At 38.1% G+C, this 15399-nt stretch overlaps 1 protein-coding gene across 2 annotated transcripts in view; it reads left to right on the top strand.

Annotated features, from left to right (window-relative positions):
• The window catches only part of LOC149161921 (autophagy-like protein), a 290688-nt gene extending 282438 nt beyond the window's left edge, over positions 1–8250 (top strand). For both annotated transcript variants that reach the window (XM_089437085.1, XM_089437084.1), the window contains one exon: positions 7671–8250. In XM_089437085.1, the coding sequence (XP_089293211.1) occupies positions 7671–7748 (78 nt within the window). In that variant the 3' untranslated portion in view covers positions 7749–8250. The remainder of the gene's footprint in view (positions 1–7670) is intronic.
• The last annotated feature ends 7149 nt before the right edge of the window (positions 8251–15399 follow it).

Raw genomic sequence — 15399 nt, 5'->3', positions numbered from 1 at the left:
ATCTTGTGCCCTCTTGTCTTGGCTTGTTTTCTGCGATTTATGTTTATGTTCTATCTGCAATTTACTATTATGCTGATGTGATTGCTAATTTGGAAAAAATATTGAGCTAACTATGAAAATTGAAATAAATTGCTCTAAGCATAGAATATACCTAAAATTAACATGGTATCAGAGTTGAGGTGAAAACAAAGCCCAAGCAAGAGTGAAAGAGAAATCACCAGACAGTTGGGAAAGGACAAAAGGCTCAATGGATTCCTCATTGCTCTTCAAATTCACCAAGGGTGAAGTCGAAGCAAAGAATATTATCCGAGTGGTTCAGCGGAAGCATTTGATGGCCTACCTAAAGATCACTTCAATGGGAAGTCCGGATATAAGGGTGGAAGGAAAGGAAGATGCCTTGCTTGCAATAAGTTTGGCCATTATGCGAAAGAGTGTCCGAATGGTAGGGACACATCACTTGATGATGATAACAATCATTCCAGGGACATCTTCAATGATTGAAGGAATGCAGGTCATCAAGGAAATAGCCGACTCTTCAAAGAAAGCAAGGAACCCCAGGTATGAAGAATCAAATGTTGTTTCTGATAAGATAAAGAAGCATTATCTTACATTGGCTCTCTCCTTTAGACTCTTTGGGAATCTGGCTTATTGATTGTAGTGCTTCAAGGCACTTCATCGGATAGAAGGGTGCTCTCTCTAATTTGGTAGCGATGGAAACAATCGTGGGATTATACTTGGAATCAATGCCACCTATCCCGGAAAGGGTGTAGGGAATGTTACCCCTCAATTGAATGAGGGTAACTCGATTCATTTACAATAATCTTTATATGTACCTGATCGCAAGAAGAACCTAGTGTCCATTTCGGCAATGGAAGTCAAAGGTTTCAAGGTGTGGCATTCATCGATGGAAAGGTACGTGTTTGAAAAAATAATTTTCAAAGATGCTTTTACTCATGGGTTCAGGGTTGGCAATTTGTATCAAGTTGTAGGGAGTCCATTGGGGACCATGTCAATTGACACATCTTGTCTATAGCACCGAAGGTCTATTATTATGGGGCCTTACCCGATGTGAGTCAGACGGTGACAGGGATGCCTGAATTCAAGAAGAGCATGAAGGTACATGTCTGAGATGTACCGAAGGAAAATCTTACAAGGGGACCATTCCCCTCATGTAGCAGGTCCACAGGTTTGGAACAACCCGAGGGGTTTAAGATTCATGATCAGGAATCTCATGTATGCAGGTGGAAGAAAGCCTTCTATGGCTTGAAGCAAACACCCCGTGCTTAATATGAGATGATTGATAGTTGTTTGATAAAGCTGAAATTCACTAGGAGTGAAGCCGATCCAAACCATTGTTTGAAGGTTGTGGATCATAGACCTCTCATACTGGCCCCTTATGAGGACAACCTCTTTTTGACAGGTGCGGACCCTCTCATTTGCAAAAGAGGGAGTTGGATTCTGGATTTGGAATGGTGAATTGCAAGCCCGTGACTACTTCAATGGAGCTTAACTTTCATAACTTATGTGGTAGTGATGTCGGACCAGATCTGGGAAATGCCTCTGAGTTTCATAAACTCATTCGCATTGATGTTCTTGGTGAACTTCCGTCCGGATATATGTTTTGCAGTTAGCATATTGGGCTTATATTTGGTTGAGCCTCACCGGATTGGTGCCAAGAATCTTCTGAGATATCTTAAGGGCACAATCTCTCATGGATTGAGATACACTGCCGGAGATGTGAAGCTGCATGATTGTTCGAATGCTAACTGGGCAGGCAGTGTGGAGGATCTCATGAGCATTTATGGGTGATGGTTCTCTTTGGGTTCTGCTACGATATCCTAGATTAGCAGGAAGCAGAAGACAGTGGCTTTGAGCACCGCTGAGACCGAATACATAGCTACGAGTATGACCTCGTGTGAAGCTGCTTGGTTGTGGAAGCTCTTCAGTGAGCTGTTTGTACACATGATGGATACCACCGTGATCTTCTGTGTCAACCAGAGGGGGATTCGATCATTGAGGAATCTCGTATTCTATGATCGCTCCAGCATATAGACATCAGGTACCACTTTATCTGGGATATGGTACATCGATGAGCAAGATGGCTCCATCGCATTGGGACTGATGTGCAGGTCGCAGACATTCTGTCGAAGCCTCGGGGAAAGGTCAAATTTGTGACTTTCCAGAATGACTTGGAGTCGTTGAGAGACCCTCTTATGAGGGTCCTGTATGATGCATGCATTGAGCTCTGGGAGCTCTGGAGGGCTTGGGGTACTTCTTGGAGTGACAAGCGACCATAGGGCGACTCACTCTCCCCTAGTGGTGTGTTGTGTATAGGGTGAATGGTTCAGCCTTCTCTTGTGATACCCCGTGGCGACTTATGTACAAGATGAGTGGATCTCCTGTCGAGGCATCCTACCCATGCAGTCTGGGACTCATGGGAAGTACCTCTCTTTTGGCCAATGAGGTGGGAAAAGGGGTTAGGGACCATAGTAGTACCGATGGACGTATCGTGTATCTACCATACACCCTATGCTAGGATGACCTACATTGATCTTGGATCAATTGGAACTGACTTCAGGTCAGTAAGAGTGATAGAGCTCACTCTCTCTTGGAACTGATCTGGGATCAGTATGAGTGGTTTGAGACACTCTCCTGTGATATTGATCTGGGATCAATGAAACTGACTTCGGGTCAATAAGAGTGATATAACTCACTCTCTCTTGGCACTGATCTGGGATCAATAAGAGTGGTATGAACTAACTTCGGGTCATTAGAGCATGGTATGAGACATTCTCGATCAATTCTTCTTCTTCTTCATGGTTCAGCAGAGCAATGCAGGGCACTGATGGCAAAGATAATATAGTCTGACATATGGGTCAGCAGATGGATTTCTCCCTAGTTGAGAGGGAGTGTTAAAATTGGCAACTAGGGCCAAACTCCATGTGGGCCATCTTATTTATGGCAGCTGATATTTTTCTTGGATCCCTCTCATCGAGAGGTGTAGGATTGATCTAAAGATCATCCAATTCCGATAAGTATTCATGGAGATATGAATTTATTTGTGTTATGGGACAATTTGTCAAGGTTGGCCAGCAACCAAATAACCCCCACGTCTGCTCAATGTTTTAGTATAAAAGGAGGTGACTTGAGAGTCATTTGTACACACTTCATTCTTGATTTCTCTCCACTCGCTTTGGGTTTTAGTGGAAGAGAAATCTGGGAGGATGAAGCCCTAGACGCAAGAGGAAGGGAGACTAAACAAGTTTCCCTAGCGACAGTCCTAAAGAGGATGGTCCAACCGCAATTCAGGGGAGGATACCCCTACTTCTATATGCTGCCCAACCTTCCCTCTACGCTGCCTAAAGGAGAGATATAGCACAGTGAAGAAGGCCTATTCACGCTGCCCAAATACGCAGGTCTATCCTGCCCTAGCCGCAGTAAGGAAGACAGGCCAACGAGGGTTTGAAGGGACATTTTCAGGTGACCGAGTGCTGGAAGGAGGGCCGAAGTACCTTGTTGGAGGGCCGCAATAATTAGGGACTGTTCTGGGCAAGAAAATGAAGGGATATTCTCTTATAACAGGCTACGTAAAGGGACCTTCCTGTTGTGATTAAGCCGCAGGCCTGTAGGTACTGTTTTGAGGGTCAAACATCCCAATACAAGGAGTTGTAGGTGCCTCCTCAAACAGTGAGATCACTTAACTTGGAGAGGAGAGGAGGCCGCATAATTTAAGGTGTGTTTTGGGCATGATTGTTGGGTTGTTGTAGGTTACAGTGGGAGCCCTAACCAGTGACCAAAACACTGCCCATGAATAGAAGTGTAGAAGTATGTATTCTTCTCCATTAGCGACTTGTGTTGGGTCATTGCTTTGACTTGTTTTGGATCAAGTTAATAGGAGAGGTCTCTTCAAATATCTTGATGAGAAGAAGCTCTTACAATACATAGATCAACATTGTACATGTTGATGACAGCCTTGTGTGTATCCTAAGACTGTGGATCATAGTCTATCTTGATGCTGGGCTAGGCCATAGGCCATATCCAGCAGCGAAGGCAGTGTGGCAACATGGTGCAGCAATGGCGCATGGGAGAGCAGAGACAACGCAGTATGGTAGCATGAAAGAAGTAATGGTGCAACATGGTGTTGATTGGTGCAACAATGGCACATGGGACAACAATGGTACATGATGTTGTACAATCATGATTAGTGAAGCATGATGAGATGCAGCATAGTGATGATGGGTGCAACATGGTGCAGCATGAAGATGAGGAGCAACACAATGATAGGTGCAACATGGTAATGGAGTCACCTTGGAGAATCAGTTGAAACAGCATGTCTTTAACTGAGTTCAGCTACCTCATATATCATCTTCTTAGAGATGATCTATGCTCTTATTTAGATAAGTCAAAGTGTTGACTTCTGTTGTATATGTACTATCTCTCTCTCTCTGCTGAACTATTGAAGAACATATAAGAAGAATTGATCAAGGGTTTCCCCACATTGGGTTTTGTCCCTGGCTAGCGACACATCTTGTATCCTCTTGTCTTGGCTTGTCTTTTGCGATTTATGTTTATGTTCTATGTGCAATTTACTATTATGCTGATGTGATTGCTAATCTGGAAAAAATATTGAGCTAACTTTGAAAATTGAAATAAATTGCTCTAAGCGTAGAACATACCTAAAATTCGACATATCCTTCTTCTTCTTTTTCTGAGGACCAAATTTTCCAAACTTTCCCTTTCTATTAGCCATGGAAGCAAATGGTTGAACTTGGTCATTGGGTCCCACATCATTATTTTTTTTTGACCTAGTTTCTTCAATCTTACATAATGACCAAAGTTTATTGAATGGGGTAGCTTCATTCTTTCCATAGATGCTTGATACAAAGTTGCCCCATTCCTCCGGTAGTGCATTGAGCATATCAGATATTATTTCCCCCAGCTCTTGCAGTTGGTCTCATATTTCTGACACGCTCATAAAGTATGAGGCTATTCCTTCTTCCTTTGATATCTATATCCTGTATAGCTCAGTTCTTAAGGATATAACTTCTCCAGCGGTGCTTACGGAGAACAATTCTATTGACTTCTTGTAGATTTCTTTTGATGTCTCTAACTTTCAAACATAAGGTATGAGGGGATCCTTGATGGATTCTATAAGGATCCTTTGAGCCCTAATTTCCCCTTTCATACACTTGGCTAGGGCTTGAGCTTCTTCCTTTGGAGGCTTAGTGATTGAACCCTTAACATGTTCAACGACTTCATTTTCTATGAGGATCAAATCTGTCCTCTTCTTCCATGCAAGAAAGTTTGATGACCCAACCAAATTGTTGCTTTCTTTGAAAAATGAAATCATTTTGATAGCAGATTCAGACATAAATATAGAGATACTTACTTGTCAAGTGAAGATGCTTCTTGATGGTGATATCTTCAACTTGATGTCTTTCTTGATAATGTGGATGATAGAAGATGTCTTCTTGACGAATATGTCTTCCTTCAAAAGTGATCCTTGAAAGAGAGGGAGATCACCTTGATTCCTTGATGATGATGACAACACCTGTTCTTGCTTCCCTTGGATGTAGAGCTTTCAAGATGCTTCAATGTGTAGTCCTTCTTCAGATGAGCTAGAGTTTTAAGTTCTCCTTATTGTAGCTTCTAGATGGTGTGATCCTTGCATCTTCTTGATTATTTGATGTCCTCTTTGATGTCTTGACCTTTCTTGATACTCCTTTTGATGTTCCTTCTTCAAGCTGTCCTTCCTTGTCTTGTCACCTTAGCTCCGATACATCAAAGTCAAGATGGACAAGCTATGAAACCTATAAGACCAACCTCCAAGTGTCAAGTCAGCCCTCTAATGATTAAGTTCACGTTCCACCAATTCTGTCCAAAATATTGTATATTCTGAACTTCGCCATAGATCCCTAAGGTGGCCAAGATTCAGCCTCTTCCACAGTCCAGGAATCACAGAAAATAAGGCCTAGAATCACAGACTTCTGGTCTCAAGATTGGTTGTCTTCCACACAGAATAATACTCAGGACTTCGGATTTACTACAGACTTCTGTTAACTTAGAATTTCACACATTACAGACTTCTGGAGCATACCAGATTTCTATCTAACCACAGATAAGCTTCACAACTTCTGCCTTCAAGAGTGAGTTAGAACAGAGACAGGAGGCTTCAAATTTCGACTTTTATCGTTTTTCTCCTTTTTCCTTCATGCTAGAACAGAGATGAGTAAGCTTCTGATCCATTCCTTTTCTGGAATGAATGAATGACTATTTATAGTCATCATGCTAAGCAAATAGGTCTCTCCAAAACTGAACCGACTTCACATGAGGAGGGCTGACTCGGCACTTAAGGAGGAAAAATATATTTGACAAAAAAGTTCAAGTTCTCTTGCTTTTTACAATGTCTTTTTTCTAGATTGTTCTTCTAACAAATGATAAGCATGAAGAACATGTCTTTCTCAACACAATGTATAAATTACTTTTATCTTTACAAGTACAATATTGTACATTATGAAGACCAACCATAGCTACATTATTCAACACCTCCCCGCCCCTAAGTATTTCCAACACAGAAATCACATTCACTAGGTTTTTAAATTTTTGTCCATATATGTATATGCTTTGAGCCTGTCACATGGGATATTCCTAGAATATCGTAAAGGCATTGATGATTCATCCAGAGCTAAGAACCATGTGAGCCACTTGTATTATATAATGCAGTGTCAATGAAGCAAAACACCTAATGGTGGGAAGATTTGCATGTGATAAACAAGAGCCTTTTATCCTAGATGCCATGGACTTTGATATTTGTTATGATTTACTTGAAGATAGTTCTGTGATGGTATACACAACTCTTGCAAGGATGGTTTAATAGAGATCTGAAAAGAGGTATTATGATGTTCACAGGCTTCTCTTCAATAATCCATGATTGTGCAAATGTTGATGCTACTGCACTTGAAAATTGAGCCTTGAGTTAATGAGTAGGGATAAACTAGCAGCAGGTTATCGTTTTCTTAATAAGGTTGGAGGGTGGTTATTAGTGAGGTCCATTAACTGTGCAACCTTGGACTAGTGCTATATCTGGTTGTAGGTGTAGTTCTCCAAATGACATGTCTGTTTGATTGTTTTCTATGGATGTATTCTAATTTATTATTGAATATGATTGTGAATACACACCATGGGATTAACAACAACCATTATTAAAATATCGATTGAGTCAAGAATGCCTTGTCAGTGCCGTTGCCTACAAAGTAAATATTACCCAGCTGTTCTTTAAGCCATGCATAATCAGGCCTTGTAGCTTCCTGTATTTGAATGCCCCTTTTCTGCTTTATAATACTTCCAGTGTTCGTGGCTGCTAATATTTTCATCTATATTCATCATTGGAATGGCATACGGCTACTTATGTTGCATTATGTCGTTCATCTATGAGAATTTTGAAGCAAAGACTCTTCATACTGTGTTGGATGATGACAAATTGGTTTGGTGTCATGTTCCTGTTATTGGTGTCCTTTATATCAGTACTTAAAATTTGAATACAGTAAATGTTAAATTCTTGTAGATTATTATGTTATTTTGCACTTCTGTTCCATGTATGCCTTGATATATTTTACATTGATGTACATATTTACAAAATTGAAATTCTACTGATTATTTGCATTTTTCAGAATGGATCTGAATACATTTTAATCAGGGTCGTAGGTGCCTATTACCGGGTTCGATATGGTCCTTACACACGAGTTTGATGTTTTGGAGTTACATTTTTTGAGGCACATTGCTTTTTGTTCTCAGTTCAAGATATTCCAGGTTTTGTGTAAGGAATGAATCAAATATGATGATTAGGAGAGGTAAACATGCAGAATTAGACATTTTTTGGCCAAAGGTCTTCTGTTCTTTCATTCAAAGTTCACAAGAGCATCGATAGCTGCAGAGGTAGGAATAATGGCACAGGAGATAATATTAGGTGATCCGAATACGTCAGATTAACAGGGATGATTGAGGATTTCCTAAAATAGGAAGAATGGGATGTCTTTAACCATCTCCTCACATGGGAGCAGAGCAGGTTCGAAAAAGGATCGTGTACTTTATCATTGTAACAACTCCAGTCATTATAATATAATCTAAGGGACATGCTTCATCAAATGCATGGGGACGTATACATATGAGAGATACCTGTGAAAAGTATTCACATTTGAAGTCTTTCGTCCTTTGAACATTTGAAATCAAAAGTTGTGAGCTTCTAACTTTCGTTGATTTTTATGCTAAGCTTTTCCTAAATTACTCGTAGTACTTTTCATTCATTAGTGTCATGAATTGAGCTTCCATGCAAATAAACAAGGTGGTTGTCCAAAAGGACTGACATTGACATCTTTGTTCTGTCAAGGGGAATATTGGTGGGTGTAAATTGATTTACTACATGTCTACAGTAGGTCAATGTTGTTGTTAATTGTAACTCAATCTAGGATAACATAGATAAATAGACTTAAACCTTGTGTAGAAGAACAAAGTAATCACTAACGTGCCATAAGAATCTTTCCGTCATTCACTAGATCTCTCATTAATAGGGATTAATATGTGTAATCAATGTTTCCAGTAGAAAAACTGTCCCATACTTGAAAAAATAAAAATGTCGGAAGGAGTGTGCATTGCATCATGGATTGCTAATTGCTAATGTGCCTTAAAGAGTATTTTGCTAGTTAGTATTGTCTATTAATTAGGAGATAGCATTCAGGCTCATTTTTAGAAGGAGAAAAAAATCTAAGTCTTAGCAAAATAATGATTGCAATTATTTCGAGAATTCTTTTTAGCATGTAACAAAACATGAAATTTTAAATAATAATACTACTATCACAATTTTCACCTTTCTCCTTATTGTGCTAAGAAGCACTTTCTAGCTTAGTGTGGTAGATATGTTGTAATGTAATGTCATGTTTAATATTTTGACTAAGTCAAATTACATAAACATAAAAATATCAATGTAATGTAATGTAAATATTTTAACTCAGTCAAAATAAAATAAAAATAATCCCATAAAAATAAAATAAAAATAATCCTATAAAAATAAAATAAAAATGACACATGGGATTGAGAACCCATGGTATTCATGTAGAATGTAGTGTATTTAAAGGGGAAAATTAAACTAGCCTAGATCAATCTTAACTCTATCTACCAAGCGCCAAGAGGGATCAAATCTCTTGATATTCAAACCTCTTTTAGAGTGAAAAGAGATTTGATCCCTCTAGGAGCGTGGTAGATCTGGAGATAAGATGGATTTAGGTTGGTTTTATGTCACAAGAAGTTTTCTTGTAAGAATTATTTATTGCAAGTCATTCATTGGATATAAAGCTATTATTATAAATATATTGATTGAACAAACTTTAGAAGTTCATTTTTTCGAAAGTATTATTTTGCTTGAAGGGAAGTCTTCTATATATGAATTTCTACAATTATATGTTAACCATTGTTTTCGATATTTTAGAGTTCTTTGGCATCTTTTATTAAGATATCAATAAGAAGGATGCTTTACTACAAAACATTGAAAGTCATTTTTTTAATTTTTTATATTTAATTGTTAGCTTTCGGGGTTACTTCGAAAGTGTTCATGCCATGTTTAGGGGTGCTTTATGAGATGTAGGGTGCATGGTGGATTGTTAGCTCTTGATTGATCCATGATGGACTTCCCTATTGGAAGTGTCTTACTAATTGGTTGATAGACCTCATATAGATGCTTGATTGGCATTCTTCCTTGGAGCATTTGAGACAACTTGGTGGCATTCTACATGTTGGTTACATGGAAACATTGTTCACTTGGAGAACACTTTACATTGGGGGAGTATTTGGCATGATGAAAGAGGGCATTGAACCCTAGGCAACATTAGGTTGCTTGGATGCTTACATGAAGTCTTGGAGTTCACTTGGGGACACATGGGTTGCATCATTGGTCATGTAGGTGGAGTGGACCAAGAGGATCATATGGCCTAATAGAAGCACTAGAGCATTTGACCTTGGATAAGGAGCACCCTTATCTTGGAGCCTTGCTTATGGATTCCCATCACCTTTTACCTTGACATGTATCACTTGTAGGAGTGCTTGAAAATTGTAGACCTACTAGCATCTTGTAGATTTCTTGTAATGGACTAGGTCCAGTGGACTAGATCTTCCTTCGTTTCTCATATAAATAGAGGAAGGGGTGTGTCATTCTCATCATCAATGCTTGGTTGTAGAGTTTACATTTTATATTTCTTAAATTAGAGATGTGGGAAGAGAAGCTCTAGTCTCCCTCTTTCTCTTATTTATTCTTGTATTTTACCTATTTTGTCTAAAGGTATTAGGGTTTATTAAGCATTATGCATGTCTAGAGCTAGGTTTCATCCCTAAGGAGACATCAGAGTATATCTAGTGGAGCTAGGGTTTTACATGTTTCTTACTAGCGAGGGTTTGGAGAGCCTGGAAGGTTGTACCACCTTATCATATGTGCTAAGAGCATATACTTCATCAATCTTTCTCTTTCTCACATACACACACATAAACACATATATATAAAGTTTCCAATGTTCATGTTGCCTCAAAGTCTAGTAGGGCTTGTGAGAGACCTCACAAGGCAAAGGCCAAACCTTGTTGCATTGATGAAGGAGATTGTCATTATCACCTCAATAATGACAATCAGTGTTTCATTCAATTGTTATAATTAATGCAAGTTAAGATTTTTCACAATTACAACCAGAAAGTAAATAATTGGAATTTTATTAAGAAAAGATAAGGACACTAATTCTCTTTTTACAATAGATTGAGTACAATTATGTTGAGGGCTCCAACTCGGGCTTTATGAGACTCCAACTCTTCAACTTTCAACTTAGTTAACAAATAGAATGTATAAATGACTTACTTCGGAACTTCCTTCAATGCTCAAAAAATTGCTCCACAAGACTGCCACAAACTCCTAATTTGTCCATTGTCCAAGATCTGACTGAGATTTTTCTTCACTATCCAAAATTCTTCACTGTCCGAAATTCTTAGTTCTTCCAAGGCTCCAAGTTCTTTACATCAAAGTATACTCCAAATGATGTCAATGGGCTGCTTCAAAAAATGTCATCAAGTAACTCTAAAAGATGATTATAGGATTGCCCCAAAATATGTTATAATTGTAACTCCAAGCCTGCTCCCTTACATCACTGAAATGCCCTAGTCCGAATCACAGAGAATAAGGTCACTGGTCCAAAGGTCTAATCCACATACTAGCTTGCTACAGATCCGGGTTATAGATGCCAACAAGTCCGAGCTTCTTATGAATAAGACTGAGCCTTCAATGTTAAGCTATAGGTCTGAGCCTCTACGAGTGACTGTCCACAAGTTTGTAATATAGTCTGAGTTCCCACAAATGACTTTCCCCACACCTATCATAGGTCTGAGCTCTCCACAAATGAATTTCCACAGATATGAGCTGTAATGGTGATTGTTTTGAAGGTTTGAACCCTCCACAGGTGAATAACCACAGGTTTGAGGTATCACAGATCCTCTGGCTTGCAAATTCGAGCCTTTAATAGGTCTATAAGAGCCATTAATCCGAACCTCCACAGGATTGTTCTGCAGATCTGAGGTATGCACTTCTTCTACAGATCTGAGGTGTAGTCTAAGCTTGAAAGATTCAACACAGAATTTGCCCAAACAAAATTCTTCGTCCTCCTTTGCCTCCTTGGTTCACGAGATGTGAACTTTTTTCCTTCTTCTTTGTTCATGTGGTTGCCTTCACTGAGATTGATGCCAAGAATGAAAAGTTCAACTTCATATTTATACACGTTTTTGACTTATGACGAAATGACATGTCCCTTGGAGGAGGAACCAACTTGCACATGTAGGCTCATGTTGGCTAGCATCAAAAAATATATTATTTCAACTTGTAAAATCATTTTCTCTCTGCCTATGACAAGTTAAAAGGTGTGTAATAGCTTGTTGGAAAGAGCTCATTGTCTTCTACAAGCTTATTCCAATTCCATCCTTAAATAAGGTCATTTTACAATCAATAAAATTATATTTGTGAACTGTCATCATTATTTTATCCATGGAAATCTTGGTTGCATCGTATGTTTTTCCATGGTAGCCTTTAGGGTTCCATCATATGCTAGGGCTTCTTCTTTAGGGCTACAAGTGTGTTCTTCATTTAGATCATCTTTAACAAGGCTAGGGCTTCATCTTATTTTCCAACCAACATTCATCCATGCATCATTATCTTCATCAATGCTCATATTGACATCAATGACAAATTTGACAACAATCTCCCCCTTTGTCATTGACAACAATATTCTCTCCTCTTCCAACATTTTCCCCCCTATGACATCAATGGAAAATGGGGTGTTCGAGTACTCCCCCTATCACGCTACTTCTTGTCATGTTGCTCCCCCTGTCATGGTGCTCCTTCCTTTGTCAATGTGTTGTTTTAATGTGATGCAAGAGAAATGACCCCATCTTTTGGTGAACATATTCAAATGCTTCTTGTGGTAGGGGTTTTGTGAAAATATCTGCAATTTGTTCCTTTGTATTGACATATTCTAATATGATATTTTGTTCTGCAACTTGTTCTCGGAGGAAATAATACTTGATTGGAATATGTTTTGTCTTCGAGTGCATTACCAGATTCTTTGAAAGACTGATGGTGTTGGTGTTGCCACAATAGATAATGATTGGTTGAGTAGTTTCTTTATTGACATCCTTAAGTGTTTCCTTCATCCACAATATTTGTGTACAAAAATCTGCAGCAGTTATGTATTCAGCTTTAGTTGTGGAGAGAGATATAGAAGATTTGTTTTGTTGAGCCAAGATACAAGATAGTCTCCTATGAAGAATGCATTTCCGCTAGTAATTTTTTGATCGTCTATGCTTCCATCTCAATCAGCATCGGTGTAAGCTATCAATGTAAGAGTTGTGCTTTTGGGATACCATAGGCCAAAATTAGGATGCCTTTCAAATATTTGAGAATTCTTTTTACAACCATTAAATGGGATTCCTTAGGAGCTAATTGAAATCTTGCCACCATACCTACTGCTTGCATAATATCGGGTCGTGAAGCATTTAAGTATAGAAGAGTGCCAATTATTGATCTGTAAAGAGTTGTGTCTACCAAAGGGGATTCATTATCTTTGCATAATTTGAAATTTGTAGTTATCGGTGTGCTCACAACAACACATTCTTCAATCCCATATCTCTCAAGCATGTTTTTAAGATATTTTGCTTGAGATATGAACATACCTGCTTTTGTTTGAATTACTTGTACTCCAAGGAAGTAAGATAATTTTCCAATCATAGACATTTGAAATTCCTTAGACATGTTATGAGAAAACTCATGATTCATCGCATCATTGTTGCTGGCAAAAATCAGATCATCAACATATACAAGGGTGATTAAGAATTTATCCTTGTCTATCTTCATGTAGAGATTATTTCCAGCCACCCCCTTTTTGAAACCTTGTTGTTGTAGATAATGATCCAATCTTGCATACCAAGCTCTAGAAGTTTGTTTCAATCCATATAATGCCTTTCTTAATTTACATACGAAATCTTTTCCTTTTGCTAGATCAAACCCTTCTGGTTTCTCCGTGTAAACTTCTTCCTTTAGATCACCATTTAGAAATGTTGATTTCACGTCCATTTGAGAAACTTTGAACCCTTTTGAACAGGCAAATGCAAAAAACATTCTTATAGCTTCCAATCGAGCTATCGAGGTAGAAGTTTCTTCAAACTCCATTTTGTTTAGGAGTTCTAGCTACATAAAGTTCTCTTTTGAGTCCATGTATTTTACACAAATCATTGAATTTCTTTGAAGTAGATTCTCCTCCTCCATATGTTCTAAGACACTTGATTTTTTATTCTTTTTCATTTTCCACAAGAGCTTTGAAATTCTTAAAACATTCAAGAACTTCAGATTTAAATTTTATAAATAATACCAACATCATTCTAGTATAGTCATCTACAAATAGAGAAAAGTACCTTTCTCCTTGTAGAGCTAGAGTTTTGGTTGGTCCACATAAATCTGCATGTATGATCTCCAAAGGCTTTGATGTTGAGAATTCCTTAGTCTTGAAGCAATTTCTAGTTTTCTTTCCATGTTGACATGGGCCACACACAACTTGTTCCAGTTTTAGAATTTTTGGAATGCCTCTTACTGCACTTGTTATGCTGATTTTAACCAAGTTTTCAAAATTTAGGTGCCCCAATCGCTTGTGCCATAACCAACTTCAATCTGTTTGACTTATTAGCATTTTTATTCTTGAATTTTACTCAAAATGTACACATTATCTTGTGTTCTTACTCCTTTTCCCACAAGTTCTCCTGAAGAGGATTTTCTTATCTCACAATCTTTAGTACTGAAGATAACATTATGTCCTTGGTCACAAATCTGGCTAATGCTTAGAAGATTGGGTTTGAGCCCTTCTACCGGCAGTGCACTTTGTGCTTTTCCCTTTCCATTAACAAGAGAAACTACCCCTTTTCTGGCAATTTTAGCAGATCCACTTCCAAAGGATACATTTCCATCCCTTTTATTTAATGAGATAAACCTCTTTTGGTCCCCTGTCATGTGTCTTGAACATCCACTATCCACAAAACATTGATTTTCATCATTTTGTGGACATAAAGCTAGACCACATTTATCTGTAGTGAGTTCCTCCTTTTTCAACTCTTCCCTTTTTGACATAAGTGGACAATTTTGTGCATCATGATCTAAATCATTGCATTTTGAACATACTAGATCATACTTAGCCAAAGGAACAAATGAATTATAGGTCTTGGTTTGAGCTTGTTCTTTTGAGCCAAGCGGTTTATTTTGATAATTGGTCTTATATCTCCTTGAGCTATTATCCTTATAGGCCTTGCCATGCTTCGCTTGATGACCAAAATTTTTACAGTAAAAAAATAACCAAGAAAGATAGTTTGATACCTGTTTGGATAGCCTTGACTTGATGTAATATTATTTCCCGAAGATAGATTTCTTTCATTATTTGGGTTGTTGTGGGTGGATCTTTTTTCTAGGTGGAAAAACTTCTCTTCTTTTGGATGATTACAAAGGATGTCAACTTAACATCTTTGGATTTATTTATTGGCATTCTTCTTTGAACTTGACGATTCACATTTGAAACCAATCCCTGACTTATCACGTTGAGGTCTTTGAGTATCAAGGATGGTATCAAGAGTTTGAGAACTTTTCCAGCTATGACTAACCTGATTCAACTCTTTATTTAGAGAGACAATTTCAACTTCACGTTTCTCGCATATTTCTTCTCTTTCTTTTAGTTTTTTGTTCAAAATTTCTTCCTTTTCTATTTTGAGAAAAATGGCCTTCTACCTTAATTTCTCATTTTCTTCATTAACACTCATTAGTAATTCATCTACATTTCCTTCTTCTTT

Source organism: Pinus tabuliformis, chromosome 5_2 (assembly GCF_031772625.1).
Source record: "Pinus tabuliformis cultivar Carrire ecotype Pingquan chromosome 5_2, CPIR1, whole genome shotgun sequence".
NCBI lineage: Eukaryota > Viridiplantae > Streptophyta > Pinopsida > Pinales > Pinaceae > Pinus > Pinus tabuliformis.
The sequence above is the reverse complement of the archived record's forward strand: the minus strand, read 5'-3'. Positions and strand labels throughout refer to the sequence as shown.